General features: G+C 40.6%; 1 protein-coding gene across 1 annotated transcript in view; it reads right to left on the reverse strand.

The window, feature by feature from the left end:
• Positions 1 to 328: 328 nt before the first annotated feature.
• The window catches only part of POU1F1 (POU class 1 homeobox 1), a 91,273-nt gene continuing 75,702 nt past the window's right edge, over positions 329 to 15,899 (reverse strand). Inside the window, exons 4-7 of the mRNA XM_069203126.1 lie at positions 15,372 to 15,596; positions 10,949 to 11,113; positions 4,651 to 4,711; positions 329 to 542 (exon numbers count right to left, since the gene is read on the reverse strand). Coding sequence (XP_069059227.1) covers positions 329 to 542; positions 4,651 to 4,711; positions 10,949 to 11,113; positions 15,372 to 15,596 — 665 coding nt within the window. The remainder of the gene's footprint in view (positions 543 to 4,650; positions 4,712 to 10,948; positions 11,114 to 15,371; positions 15,597 to 15,899) is intronic.

Raw genomic sequence — 15,899 nt, forward strand, 5'->3', positions numbered from 1 at the left:
ACACATGCAGACTTCCTGGACAGACCACATAACCACTTTTGCGTCAACAGTTTCTTAATTTGTCTGAGCCATTGTCCATATCACGTAGATAGTATTGTGATGGCGACTTTTGGATTTGTCAATGGTGTAAGCTATCCTCTAGGCTTTAATTTATCAACAGTAAATTGCCACCTATATGTTAGCACCAAGTTGGAGGAAATGGTATATTTTTCATTGTTAGCAGTGATATCGAAGAGCTCATTTGAGACAGTATTCTTTTTTAAAGAACACGTTTTCAGAAATAAATAACAATTTAATAATCTCAGACAAGCTGCTTATGCTGGAACCTTCATCTGCACTCGTGGTGATCCTTTGTGAAAGTGCTAAAGCTGTTCTGGTGCAAGCTCGTCTTGACCCGCTTCTCTCGCTGCCGTCGGTTGCAGAACCAGACGCGCACCACCTCCTTCTCCAGGTTGAGTCCCTCCGCCATCCTCATTACCTCTTGTGAAGAGGGCTTACTTTGTTCTCCGAAATGTGCCTCGAGGGCCTCTTTGGCAGCAATACTGTAAAAATCATCATACATATTTATATTGAGTGTTTCCTTCAGCACAGATCTACAAATGCACAACAAGCAGTGGAGCAAAGAAGAAAAAACTTTTGTTGATTGGTACACTTACCTGAAATTAGTGGCCACAGACACACATATCTTTACCTTTTTTATATATCTCACTAGATCTGTCTGGGCTTTCAATACGATAGTACACGGGGATCTCTTGTGCAGAACGGATATTAAGGGGCATATTTACAAGAAAGTGGTGCATAACTCTTGATGTGCCACTTTTCTTGCATCGCCCCGCGCCCACTTAATGACACCGTGTGTGCACCATATTTACAATACAGCGCACCATGGCAGACGTTAGGAAAAGAGGGTAAACAATTTGATGTTATTGTGGCGCTTTGCAGGATTAGCACCAAAAATGATGGCACTAATCCTGCAAAGTCAAGGGAGGCCCATTGAAAACAATGGCAGCATCACTTTAACGCCTGCCTCAGGCAGGCGTTAAAAATGTAGCTACAAATGGTGCAGTGAAAGCTTGTAAATTTCACTGCACTATTTGTAAGAGCCTTCCTGCGTGGGAATACACCCCTTACATACATTATGCCTGGCGCCGGCAATAGCATGACAAATGTTTCAAAGTGTAGAGTTTTTTATAGGACAGAGTAACAGGTGCAAAATTAACATTGTTTATTTACTACTCAGTTTCAATATTTGGGGGAGCTTTTTCACAAACTGCGTTTTGTAGTATGTTTTGTAGTTTTTCAATAGTACTATCAACAAGCTACAAAATGCTATTGACAAACTATTGTGTGGAGTTTCTGCCTCCACCACTTCTTTCAATTTTTGTGCAGAGATCCCTGTCCCAACAATGGAGTATCACAACTATATGTTTTACTAGTAATTGTGAAAGGGATGATGGAGTGGCATGGAAAGGGTGAATACTTACTACTAAAGTGGAGGGGCATAAGGAGGAGTAAGTAGAGGTTAAAGGAGGGCTAGGGGAACTTTAAGAAGGGCTGTGTACCTACTCACAAAAGAGTAAACCCATTGCTATTTACAAACTGCCCTTCTGAAGTTACTATAGCCAAAAAAGGACCCGAGTAAATTAATCCAGTTTAGTCCTAGAGTAAGTCCAGCGCCAAAAATAGCCAATCACTGGTAATACAACACCATTCCAGAGAAATCTATCAAAGTAGGGACTTACAATAAAACCTCATAGGAAACAATGGTACATATAATTTTAATAATGTAAACTAGTTACAAATATAAATCATTATAATTTGATGTGAAAAAATATAAAAATAGTACATAGATATTATTTATTTATGGAATATTTAGTAACTTTTTAAATTAAATAATATTTAAATGTGTACTATTTTAGGACATTAATTTATGATTATTTATATTTGTAACTATTTTAAATAATTTAATTCATTTAACAGTATTTCCTATCAAGTTTTATTTTAAGTCCCTAACTTCACCATTTTCTATGACAGAGTTTAGCAGGTCCAGTGGTTGGCCATATGTGAAGCTGGACTTATTACTATTTAATTTTGGCAGAAGTAACTGACACTCTTAAATGTGGCTCTACTCCCTTTTTCAGCAGGTGGAGACGTGTAAGACTCCACGTTTAAGTAACTTTAAACTCAGATTTTGTGAGTAGTCAAAAGAAGTACAATTACTCAGAATTGTAAAAGTGAATTCCATGTGAAAATTACTCAAAAGTGTAATTTACCTTTGTGTATTGTCCTACTGGTCATATCCATGTACATGATAAGATTTGTAAATGTACATTTGTGAATTAGCAAAGCCAATAGTTTTGGATTTTGTGAAGTGAACAATTTTATGTTGAATTAGCAGACTCCTAGTTTGGGTCCATAGACCTTACCACTGGAAGTCTTCGGGAGCACTAACTTTCAACCTGTCAACGTTGTGTCTTTCCTCTGATAAAAAAGAGCTGATGCATCTCAAACTTTGCGGTCCAATTCCCAACTTTTTTACTGCCTCAGTGTTAATAAATGCACAAAAAGGGGATTTGGGAAAAAAAATTCCCCATGTATGTTTATAAATATCACTTACAACATTGGTTAACCCCCCAGTATGGTGCTGTTTCCACCATCATGAGTTTAGGGCTGGGGCCCAATGGTAGGGATTCCAGGGGCCTTCCTGCATAATGCAGTGAATATGGAAAAAAAACCTCATAGGTTTTTGAGTATTGAAGGGCATTTTGCAGGTATTTTCCCACCCAAAGAACACACAAGATTGCTCAATCCATAATTCAGAAAGAGGTTCTTTCTGGCAGAGGAAAGGTATGGGCAAACCCTCATGTTTTATTGCGGTCTAAGTGAAGGCACTATGGCCCTCATTCCGAGTCTGCCCGTCTTAAGACCGCCAGACTCGCCGTAGCGGTCGGACCGCCGCCATAGTGGCAGTCTGACTGCCACATTATGACTGTGGTGGAACCGCCATGGTCGAACCGCCGATACCGCCAGGTTGCTGCTAGCGGACAGCCTGGCTGTCTCGGCGGTCTCAATCCCGCAGGGCAGCGCTGCTTGCAGCGCTGCCCTGGGTATTACCAGTGCCCTTTCATTTGCATGGGAGTAGACCTGCCATACAAAGGCTGGTGGAAAGTGGGTGCTGGGGTCCCCATGGGTAGCCCCTGCACTGCCCATGCACCTGGCATGGGCAGTGCAGGGGCCCCCATGGACAGCCCCATCATGCTTTCCATTGCCCGAATTACGGACAGTTGAAAGCGTTACGGGTGCTGGTGCACCCGCCACACCGCCATATTGGCGCCGGCCAAACTCAAAATGAGGGCCTAAATGTACAAAATGTGTATATCAAAGAGAACATTTAATGAAGTGGATTTTCCACCTTGGAAAGACTACACATGAATAACTTGAAAAGACTTCTGGAAATCTATTACTTCTGCAGATTTACAGGAATGCTCTTGGGATTCTTTGTGAAATTGCATTATAGCCAGTTATTGACTTCATAGTCTAACAATTAGGGTTTAGTGAATGGGTTCTTAGAATCTGCTGATTTCAAATTAAAAATGTGGGTAAAATTAGGTCCTACTATAAGTCTCACGTGAGATCCAAGAATGACAGGCACATATGCCTTGCCTATTTCACTTCTAAGTGAGGGTCTTCTGCCTAGGTATACATGGTAAAGGTGCTAGGGCCTGTGCAACTCTCTTTGAGGCCCACTTATCTCAATTCTCATTTCAGTCCCTAGTTTCAGCTCTGACAGGCGAGGGATCACGATGAGGACAGGATACTGGTAGAGGAAGAGAGAATAGGATTTGAAAGTGCAGGAGTGAAGTATGGCAAGCAAGAAAGAGCAAAAGAACATTAAAGAGGAAAATAGCTTAATCAAAAAGTATGCAGTGGAGGTTACAGAAAGAGATCAGTACATGGTAGAATGGAATGCTAGCGCAAAAGGATTTCTAATGTGCAAATAAGATTAATATAAAAGAAGGGCGTATCATAAGCAAGAGAGAGAGAAAAAGAGTGAAGAAGCAAAAAGAATATAATAGAAAGTATAAAGAGATAGAAGATAGATACGTATAAGCCTCCAATTTGAATGAAAATCATAAGCAGCACACTCGTATATTTCCTGTTCTAGGAATATTAATGCCAAAGTAGGTGTTCTTATGACGTTCAGAGCAGATCTCCCAATAAGCAAGATTTTTCTTAGAACATGATCTGAAAATATTTGTGACCTATGACACTTCTCTTTTTTATTACTTATTTGACGCTGGAAAGTGCATATTAATTGCCTGTGGTATGAATTGTAGTAGGAGGTGTGGAGCCAATAACATCCACCAGTGGGCGCTGCTTGGGTAATTCGCAGAACCAGTGGCATTTTTTAAATTAAAATTATTTAATGGAGAAATGCACACAATTACAGTATTAGGATGACATTTTCCATAATTTCCGGGTTAGCCACAGGCCACTTAGCCCAAAAATATTCTTGCCCCTTATTTCTGCCAATGCCGTATTAATCAGCCCATGTTATCAATTAATTATTTCATATTATTCGCAGGTTACTATACACATAATCACAACAATATTATTTACGATGTTTTTTTTAAAACACAATTTATGTACCTTATAGTTGTTCTACGCTTTCTTTTTCTTTCATTCGCCCCAACTTTTTCATTGTACAGAGCTGAAGATTAAATAAGAAAGTAGATTATTCCTTAGGAACTTCAAACAGAAAACCCCTCCTTGTTTCTAAGGTAGCTGATTTGTTAATTAGTTTCACAGCTGAATATTTAGCAGACACCAGCGCCAAGACGCCCTTGGGCATTTGTGCGCTCTATAAAGAATATCAATGTCAAAGTCAATGTTTGTTCAGAATGATTATCACATTTGCTGAGGGACGTAGCTGAGGAGCATATACTATAGCCTTATAGCCCGCAGTCGCAGGCTATAGTGGCCATTAAAAGCCCGCTCCAGCGTTAAAGGCCTGATCGCAAGGCAAGGGCTTTAACAAGAGAGCAGAACTTTAATGCCAGTGTAGCCCAGCTACGGAGGGCTATAATGTTATTAGAACATTCTGCCACTAGGGGGAAGAATGTTCTAATGAATAAAAAAAGACCTCACGAACACAAAGGGAGTCAAATCCCCTCGGGCTCCATGAGGCCTTTGTTCACAGCAATAGTTGTGAACAAAAACATTGGAATGTTGGAGCTCCGGGCCTCTACCAGCCATTAGAAGCCCAGGACACAACATTGTTTTCAGTGGAGCTCCCAACATTTCAATATTCTAATTAATGAAAAATACTTTTCTGGAGGAAGATGTGATGGAAGAGATGGGTTTTAAATGTAACCTTATGGCATGTGTTGGAGCGTAGCTCTTATAATCAAAATTAACATAAAAATGTTTGTGAGTTAATGCATATTACTGCTGCATAGAAAAATATTGCTGTGTTTTACTAAACGTGCGTTTGAAATGTGCCCACGGGGAGTGACTGCCAACGTATACGATGACTAATAAAATTGACTAATAATGAATTATTGAGGTACTAAAGTATGATTTTGTATTGAGTATTAAGAATTCTATATTAAGGTTTTGCTAATTAACCACTAGGCCGTAGTTAGCACGAGTCGGGGCCTAGCTGCCAGGTTGCATATTATATGTGTTTTTCTAACGTGCAGTGTGCTGACTTGCTGAAGGACATGTAATCGTATTTTTCCAGAAGCTGGAAGATGAGTGTAACTGTAGTAGATCCGTTCTCATGAAACTCGACTTGCTCAAGGAAACATTCTTGCTGAATGCAACAGTGTAAACTTGCAACAGGTACAAGGTCGCCTAAACCGGTATAGACAATGGAACTACTGACTGGGGATGTGAGAGGACCACGAGAAGATGAAATCATACCGGACATTCTACCCGTTGGAGACGTCAATCACAGGAGCCAATAAACTACGTGAAAACTGTTATGAGGTGACAATTTTGATGGGACGATCAGTAAACTATTGGATGGAGATAGTGGTGTGCCAAATCTGCCCAATTGGAAACTAGGGGACTGTACAACAGAAAAGGGTTAACACACTTTGACACGAGGAGCCAAAAAAAGATGCCATTGCGAACTAGTCTTGCTATTACCCAGCCACTTTGTCACTCTGTCTAAAGACTTTGCTGTTAACTCTTCAACCCATCCTCACCCTTACCTTGCCCGTTCTATACTTCTCCTCCTTATGAGGGAAGTGTCCCTACTTCCCCCGTCTTGCTGAACTTTGCTGTGTTTCCTGGCTGATGGCGAATCAACTGATGTCCTGAGGACGAAGACTGACTCTGTATGCTGACCCATTACGGAGGGTAACTATATGATGATGAAATTGTAATTGTCTGTTTGCCTTTCCTTTCTAGGTACCAACTGCTTCTTTTGACAGAGACCATAGATAGATGTTTTCTAAATTAGTGTTGCCAAAATTGTTTTGCATGAAGCCCAACATGCCAATGCTAATTCGAGGTTAGTTAAGGGGTTCATTAAACGGACGCAAATAGACAAATGACTGAATCTATGCTTTGTTGAATAATGCGCTAATGATACTCTGCTAAAGTTAATCCATGTTGACGTCGTGCTATGTTCTAATATTCATAATCTTTGCTTTGATGAAATCTTATTCGAGTTGCCATATTATGGCGATGTTGATGTGCTTCTTGGTTTTGAGACTAATAAATTTGCTAGTAGATTGTAACGAATGGGGAATAAAAATCAAATCCTTACAAATTCGGTGTGGTTATTCATGACTGAAAGGTCATGGTGTGTCCTGTTTCTCATTAATGCCATTGATTTGATTTGTTATGGTGAATATTGATGAAGTTATTGACTTATTGATTGACATGTTGATTAGTTATCTCGTCTTAAGGTGTTTTCAATCAGGGTCAAAAGATTAATCGGCCTAAAACGAGTCCCAGAGTGAATAAATTATCTAGTAAGGGACGAGTTAGCACATGAAAGGCGGGCTCAGATCTGATACCAAAGTGAAGGGCGCTCCAGACAGCAATTGCTGCCCCAGAGAAGTATCATTTCTGGCTGACAGATGGTGTGAAGTTGGACGCTGGAGATAGTAGCGGTCAGAGTTTCAAAGCTTCTTTGTCTACTAGGTATGGGTAGCAGTTCTAAGAAGTAGGGAGGGTTGTTCAGCTGGACAGTCTTGTAAACAAGGCTGCATGTTTGAATGTGAGTCTTGCATTTAGAGGTAATGAGTAAAACTTGCAGTTTATGTAGTGAGATAATCATGTTTTTCTGAGGTGGTGCTCAGTCCAGCTGCTCAGTGGGGCGTTGCCTTGAATGGTGAAGGAGGCTATTGTGAGACACATCTAGGGTTGCATTCCCACAGCAGTGGCGTAACAAAGGCCCCCCACAGCATGTGGGGGCCCTCTGTGTTCTTTGCAGGGGGGGTCAACTCAAGTTTCGTTACACCACTGTCCCACAGTCGAATGTGGCAATAAGATGAGTATGAACAGGCATTTGCAGCTTGTTGTTAAGGTTGCAGAGAAAAAAAGCTGGCCGATTTTGAATCTGTTTTATCATGCGTTGAGAAATATGACAGGGGTCAAAGGTAAAGCTGATGATTGTTCCGTTTTAGGAGTTCAGTATCAATGATTGCTTCATCAGCAGCAACACAAATAAATTGACTGATACTAAACACTATTATAGATCAAGAAGGCAGCAGCCATTCTGTTGCTCGGCAGACTATACACATTTAGCCTCATAGGATTAGATACTCCAGGCAAAGTGTGCTGCCAACAGGAACAGAGAGGCATGTGAAAAGTGATGCTGTTGTGAGTGGATGGTTTTTAGCAGACACATGTCAGACATCTGTGTAGCAATTCAGTTTTAATGTTGGAATTCGCAGACGTGTATCATTAACTGATTAGAGATCCCACTGGAGAAGACCAGGTGTATTTAGTTACTTATGTTACCTTGTCTGCCAGATTGTGACCAGGAAGCCCCTATGTGCCAATTTTAGATGCACTGAACAGCAACTGTATGATCGGTCACCAGCTGGTGGTCTCATGCCACTCTCCTTCACATGTGTACTACAACTGACCTGGATCACAAAGCATATATCTGTGCTCAGTATGAAAGAAGAATTACATAAGAAAACTCCCGCCTGCCCTGGCAGCAGCTCCTCTGGTTGCATGAGTGGAAGTGAGCTACATACTTGAGGTAGAGGTACTTTTACCGGGAAACAACCCCAGCCCTATGTTTTGTAAGTTCTCTTGTCTTTCATGCACGACAACCCCAACGAGGCTAATAATGCAATTTGATCTTTTTTTGCATGTAGTTAAAAGGAATCACTTGTATAAGTTACCTAACCATAATTCAAAAGAATCTGCATTCGTTGGAAGTCTGGAAGGCTTTCAAGTTAGGTTGTTATGTGCACTACATTATCGCTGACCCACTCCACATACTATTTGACACTCTACAGCTCTTCTTCAAGTGTTTCCGAATTAAATAAATCTGGCCATAGACTCAATGCAACCATCATGCACCTCTGTTTCACACACTTCACACTCACTCGTTTCCTCATTTTGGACAACAGCAGGGATACACAAGAAGCCATCCTCCTTGAAACGAGCAGAGTGATATGAGTAAGTGAGCATTCACCTGACCATTCAAGAAGAGTTTCTGTTACAAGGAATTACAATTTTCTGGCCACTGGCAGCTGCCAGAGACAGTTCCCACCCAGTAATGTGGAATGAGAACGTCTGACTATCATGAAGGATGAGAACGTGAAGGAACTAGCATCAATGGAACAATTAGAGCAGCAGTGTACCCCACAGTAAAAGGCTCCTCACAAATAATGAAGGAGTCTATGCAAGGAGAGAGTCTATTATTGGACAGTGATAATGTTTTGGAGGTTTTGTACAGCGATGCAAATATTTGGAGAAGACTTCACTCTAGCAGCAACACAATCTGCACAGGACCTGTTAGACTTTAGCGAATGAGAATCCGACAGCATGCAAGCCCCATTACTTGTTTGCTCACAGTAGAATATACTGAATGTATATATATTTTCAGGGTTTATGGTTCGGGGTGGCAGTAAATAATCTGAAAACTTCAAATGTATTTAAATGCTAAATAGGTTACTGTAATAATAAGCATTGGAAAATCCAATAGGTCTGCTTGCATTGTGATTTGCAAGCCACACTCATTGGCCAGGCCAATGTTTGTGTGTAGTTGGAGGAAGATGTTGGGTGTTCTTAACACAAACAAACAGCCTTATGGGAAGATGCACAAGAGTTCCAGGGCAAGCTCAAAGTGTGAGCAGTCTCCTAACTGCAGGGAAGAATAGCCATTCAGGAGAAGGGCAGCCAGCAGGAGAGTTACAAGGCATTCAGAAAGGAAGCAGTAGCTTGAGCAATATGTGGCAGCAGGGCAGAAGAGCAGACAGGAATATGCATGACGTGGGCAGCAGCTTCATGGTAAGGAGGACAAGTCATCAGGCATGCACACTATGTGGCCATTGACCTTAAAGCTGAGCAAGGAAGCAGCAACCATGCGAGAATATAGAAGAGTATTTTGTGGTGATTCTGTGTCTCTACTTTTCAGAAAAAAATGAATGTTTGATAATTTACCATAATTTCTAGATGTAAAACAGTCCTTCATGCAGCCCAGAGGAGGCAAACGTATATGCCCAAATGGCTAATAGAAAGACAGTCAGAAAAAATATTCCTGTTTGCTCATCTAAGATGCAAATAACAGTGGCTCAAGCCAAGAGCTGAATGGTTCGGGTCAAAGAAGCTTATGGCCGAAAGGTCAGAATTGAAAGACACCATGACTGAAAGAGGCTGACCCAACGGCCACCACACATGTACATTATTTGTTTTTCAAATAATAGAAGGCATTGGCTTAAGCTGGACCTAAAATTGACATTGGTTGCCATGCACAGCTAATTTTCCATCAATCATACAGATCAGGCTTCTCCAAAGAGTAGGTAGTGACTATTGGTATCTCATTAGCTACCTGTAAGTGGCTCTCCTTTGTGCAGCCCACCCTTCTACATTAGAATATTTTGCTTGGTTGAATTAAGATGCATATACCAAAATTGAGAGTGTATATTGAAGATGAAAGTGTGCTTATTTTCAGAACTCATAAGCTGATATTTCAGTGGCTGAATTTCCAAAATCTATTTAAAGCTGACTTTTGAATGATAAATCATGTGAGAGACATTATACAAATGTTAGCACTTTTGGTGTCAGAGACATTGCAGTTCTGGCCGCTATGTCCTACTTTTGTAGAGTCTTTCCATATAAACCCTTTTTGTATTATTGCTGACACCTATGCCAGTAGTAATCTTGCATATGGTGGCTACTAATGTAATCCTGTCTGATGAGGACACTGTTAGAACTGTTATAATATTAGTAGCTGTCAGTGAGTTTCATTGAACATAAGAATCTCTTATTTTAGAAAACGTTGGCCTAGATATTTTGTCATATCTCGTTGTATATAACGGCAAGGATCTCATCAGTCACCTTTAACCTAGTGTAGATCTCTTTTTGTTTGGACAGAAAATGGACAATGTTAGGTGGGTCCGCAAAAGGAAACAGAAGTGGAAGCATTTCCACCTGCATGTGCAGGGTGGGAGTGGGGGGGTGCAGGCATGGTAAGAAGCTCCACTCTTTCTTGCTGTACTAAGTATATCCAGGGAACACAGCAGTATCCCTTACAGTAAACAACATGATGCTCATCAATCACATTCTTTCACATTCTTTCTTACCTTTGGACTGAACTATTTTAAAATTCTTTTGTTCTCAACTTCTGGGGCAAGAAATAGCCTCATATATATTGATTAAGAGAGAAAAACAGGTTGAAATGGAAAATAATTCACACTGGAAAGGCTGTGATGGGTCACCAATGACTCATTTCAGACATTTGAAAACCTACCTCCTACTTGCTCTGCCTCGTCCAGCCACTTAGACAGTATCGACTTCAGTTTGCAGGCATTTTTAAAACTCAGCTGTAAATTTTCAAACCGACAAATCGTAGTTTGGCTGAACTCGGATCCATGCACAGCTGCGAGGGCCTCTCCGACATTTGTCTGAGTATATCCTGAAACAACCAATAAAATAAAGACTGTAAGGGATCCCCTTTGTGAAATGTTAGTAAATATTTTCAACAATTTAATCAGTCACCGCATATTTTTATTGCAGTTATGATTTTGTATGCTAGACTTGGCTACAGTTGCGGCTCACAGGGATTACTGGGGCGGGATGGTGCGTGGGGCGTATTTTGGAATATGAATAATATAGAGAAAATTAAAAATAAACTCGTTCCTGCATGCCTCACCACTGATCCTCCATCTCCGTCAGCAGCAGGCAGACACAGGCTCTTAGCCTGCCCTGTGGCCAATCCTGACGCTGCTCAGAGCAGGCAGACTTGGAGCCTGTGCCTTCTCTCTCCAGCCTGGCAACCCAGTGCCGGTCTGGAAAGCACAGTGTGCATGTGTGTTTGGCCAGCCCGGGATGGCCGGCCAAACATACATATGCACTGAGGTGAGTGAACAGTGCACTCCCCTTACTGCTCGTCACTACTAATGCCCCACCCCTTTAACAATAAAAGAATAATAAACTTAGTTTATTATCCTTTCATTTTTAAAGGATTTGCAGTGGTTGCAGCTGGTGAGGTGGAGCGGGGGTGATGCTCCTCTGCCATAGCGGAGGAGCCGCTGCTGCTTTGCTAGCTAGATTACAATGTTAGTCTCATTTTCTTCCTCTGCTGCAGCTGATTACGAGTGTCGAGTAGAGAGAGGAGCGAGCTCAGCAATAATGGTATTTGCGTAACCAGGTCCATGAAATGTTAAACTTGACAGAAAAACTAAATTATTTCAAATATAATACAACTAAAGTGACCAAAGTCTTACTCTACACTCCAATATACATTTTGCCCATTTAGTCATTTAGTCCTCCTTAAAACAACATACATGGTTAATTTTATAGGTTGCCGTGCGGTCTGACTCTAACTTAATAATTGGTTGTCGTTTTCTTTATATACCATACTTCTCCTGACCTTATAATAGTTGGCCTCTTGTGGAGCACTAGAATTTACTGCAAGTCATTTTAGGAGGCTTGATTTTCTGCAGCAGGTAGCAATTTTGAGGACAAGCCCAGTGAATTGAGGGGGTTAGGCAGCATGCAAGTATTGTGATTTTATTTATCAAGTGAACTGCTTCTACAGGAGCCCTACCAGCAGAACATAGCAGTGGGTTTTTGAAGGGAGCCAATCACAGCAGCGATTGGTTGACACACACAGACCGGATTTCTTCAAAGCTGTAGAATCTTGTAAAAAATAATATTATTGATGAGGTGCTGGGGCAATGATAGACTGCATTACTGGGCCTGAGGACAGCAGCAAAGATGTATGGAAGAAAATGTTCACACAAGTGCTTCCGCCAGTATTGCACCCTGAAAAGATCCTTAATTGAATTCAGCAGTCAAAGAATATGCATTGTGGAGATCTAATTTTTAGGAGTTTTTGACTTTATTTTAAGACCATTGTTAAGATTTGCGAACTCCAGCGTGGCCCCAAATGTCTGCAAACCCTGCCTTGGTGTCAGTGAACAGCAACAGGGATTCCTGGACCCATGTTGAGCCCCTCCTCAATTTTGTGATCTTGAGCTCAGGGAATGTCAATCTGTACACGTTTATGGGCTCTTCTTGGATTTACAAACACATGCCTGAGCCAGTGGACACGTCATTGGTCCAACAACAGCCCACCAACTTGTGTGGGTTCACAAACCCAAATGGTGTTTAGTAAACCCACAAACTGCCCAAAAAATAAAAAATAATCCAACCTCTTCCAGACTTCTCACATGCTATGTGAAGTGGAGATTGTCCACCTGTAGTGGGTTAGGCACAGCTTCTGGCTGTAGCTCAGACCCAAGTGCCAAGCCATGCTCAACATGCGCAAAGAATTGTGCAACAAGGGTTGGCCCCTATTGGGAGTCAAGTTAGGTCCTGGAGACAGATGAGGGCCAGCTAGCTGTAGGTGACCAACCCTGCTGCATACAGACAGGAGTCAGTCCCTGCAGTCAACCTCCACTGAGTAGGCTTTTGGTCACAAACATCAGAGTACAATACTTCATTGAAGATGTAGGTGATCACAATGCACAGAAAATGTACTGAAAAACCAAGGTTAAAGTAAAGTATGTTTAGCTCTGGCTATAACACCTCATCATGTGGATCAAAAACATCTCAGAAATTATAGTTATGAATTAAAACCAAAAAGGCCTACTGAGATTCGAATGTTCTGTTTAGTTCTGAAATCCATAACTCACACAACATCCATGTAATCCATAACTTGCGCACCAAATGCAATTCTTATGTAATGCTTATCCAAAAAGTACTTGGAGCTACGAGTCCTTCGACATTTCAACTTTTCACACGCCCAACATCTCCTGCTAGATTTCCAGGCGGTGCCAGAAAATACTCACTCTTCAATTCTAGGCATGGAGCTAATTTACTTCCTGTATGTGTCTCCTATCTAAACTGAAGAGCCAAAGTGGCCCTTGAGGAAATAATGCAAACATAGCCTTGGCTTTCTTCGGTTTTTATGGGTACAAGTTAAGTGACCAATGAATAAAGGAATATTTCAATTCTTAAGTATTGTCTGTCATTTTTTTCTAATAATTCTTATTGATTTGGTACTATTGATGAGACAGCAAAAGGCACAAGGCAAATCATACACCCACATGTCCTACACAGAAAACAACAGGAATAATATACCATCAATTCCATAATTTACTTCCATGTTCTACATTGCCTGATCTGTAATCTTACTGTATTATTTGCATGAATTCAATTGGTATTGTGAAATGTGTGTCTGCTATTGCAGCGTTCCCTGAATATTACATTTTTCGTTTTTTTTTAATTTACATAGTGACCCCTTATTTCATTAGCATGGAGTATAAGCATCCTCGGAGTTTGTGCAATGGTTCCTCAGACTGTTGGAGTTGCATCTAAAACCCTTGTTAGTTTTATTTTTCTCATTTGTGTTCACAATTATGTATTTAGTGTTTGTGTGTGTGAATGGTTGAGGGAATGTTTATTTCTGTGTTTTTCAGACTATGCCTGTGAAGAGTGTTTCAGGGCTGGACTAATCCTCTTTCTTAAAATCCTTCCTGCTGCTCCTACTGCTCTTGCAGCTCTGTTAGGCAGATTGTTGTTGGTTCAAAAGGCTGAATGTAGCTGTATTTCGTACTAGATAACTGCAACTGACAACCTCTTTTCCAAGCTAGATCTGGGCAAGGTTTGCTAGCCTGGATGTATGCTTTCTCCTTCGGTTATTGCTGGACCGCATCAGTCAGATCAGTCACCTTTCTTCCTTCCCACTCTTTTTGCACCAGAAAGAAAATATGAATAAGTCAAAGCATAGTGGGATCTGAAAGAAGTATTCCTTTCTTCTTTTCAGTGGTTAGTTGACCAATCCCTTAATGTTGTTTAGAAGAATTCTGGAAATGCATCATTCCCCTTGCCCATTTCCATTTAATTTCCATTTAAAGATGAGAGAGTGCTGAGAGAAGAAACTGTGCCTTCTGGAGCTATACATTCAGATATACCTTTCTACACATAAGCTTTGTAGGTGAACAGCAGAGTTCTAGAAACCTCTAGTACAGCTGTAAAATATTGAGAAATAGTTTTCTGTGCAGATTGGACCTTATGTACATGGTCTCTGGACATGCCATATCGGGAGAAGTTTGGATACCTCATAGACAGGGTCTGGTTACGATATTGGTGGACAGAGGTACTCCATCACAAACGTGATGGACATCCCATCCACTGTTTTACAATTCTATTATCTCCTAGGGCGATCATAATATGGTAGACAGAATATCCATCATATTTGTGATGTAGTAACCCTCTCTGCCAAGATCATTATCAGGCCCATAGTCTTGAAAAGGGATGTCCAGTGAATGATGTCACAATAGATCTCAGAACCGTAGGTGACATTGTCAAGCAAACAAACATTGCAGAAGGCCAATGATTGGTGGTTGTTAGAAATGCAGGACGGTGCAAAAAGAGCAGCTTTTTCTCCGCACTGAATGGCTCCTTTAAAAAGTAATTGGGTCACATGGTTTGTCCCATTTATACATTTTTTATAACATTTTCTATGAATAACTATATATTTTTAGGTATTTTTACTGTTGTCTTTAAAACACATTAATTTGCGGGAAGCACTGTGATATACTATATAGATGAGCATCAATAGAAGGCAAATGTATAACTAAGCATATTGAATTTCCTGTTGTTGCTAAAAAGAGGAACTCAAAAACTAAAGTTTAAAGTTAAAAGAGAAAATAACAGATACATACCCAGCTTAATTCTCCTCACTTTGAATTCATTTGCAAACTTTTCGAGTTCTCGAATTTCAGGAGAATCCATGTCGATTGGCTCTTCGATGGTTTTGTTCTTCCTGCGAAATTCCTGCTTGAAATCAGTGAGTGAGGGGTCCTCTCCAAGGATGGACTGATGCATGGAAACAAAGCCATGACCTAATGTGCAGGGGCTGGCACTCATGAGGCAAGAGGTGAGGCTACCTATATGTTTAAAAAAGGATATTTAAACAACACCTTTCAACACAAAATGCCATCAATAATCAACTGCACGTTTTTGATAAATAAATTAAACATTTGCTTAAATGTTCTTTATTTTATTACTTCTGTAAGAAACTGTTTTTCTTTCCTTTCATGACGTAGGCTCTATCGCATCCCGGGAGAAAGCAGTATGAATGATAAGTTCATAGCAGTGCATCAATATTTGCAATAGTATTGTTAAACAGTTCATATTATGCTGTAATTGCCTGACTTCAAACACATTTACAAATGTGTTATTAACTCTTT

The sequence above is a fragment of the Pleurodeles waltl genome, chromosome 8, assembly GCF_031143425.1.
Source record: "Pleurodeles waltl isolate 20211129_DDA chromosome 8, aPleWal1.hap1.20221129, whole genome shotgun sequence".
NCBI lineage: Eukaryota > Metazoa > Chordata > Amphibia > Caudata > Salamandridae > Pleurodeles > Pleurodeles waltl.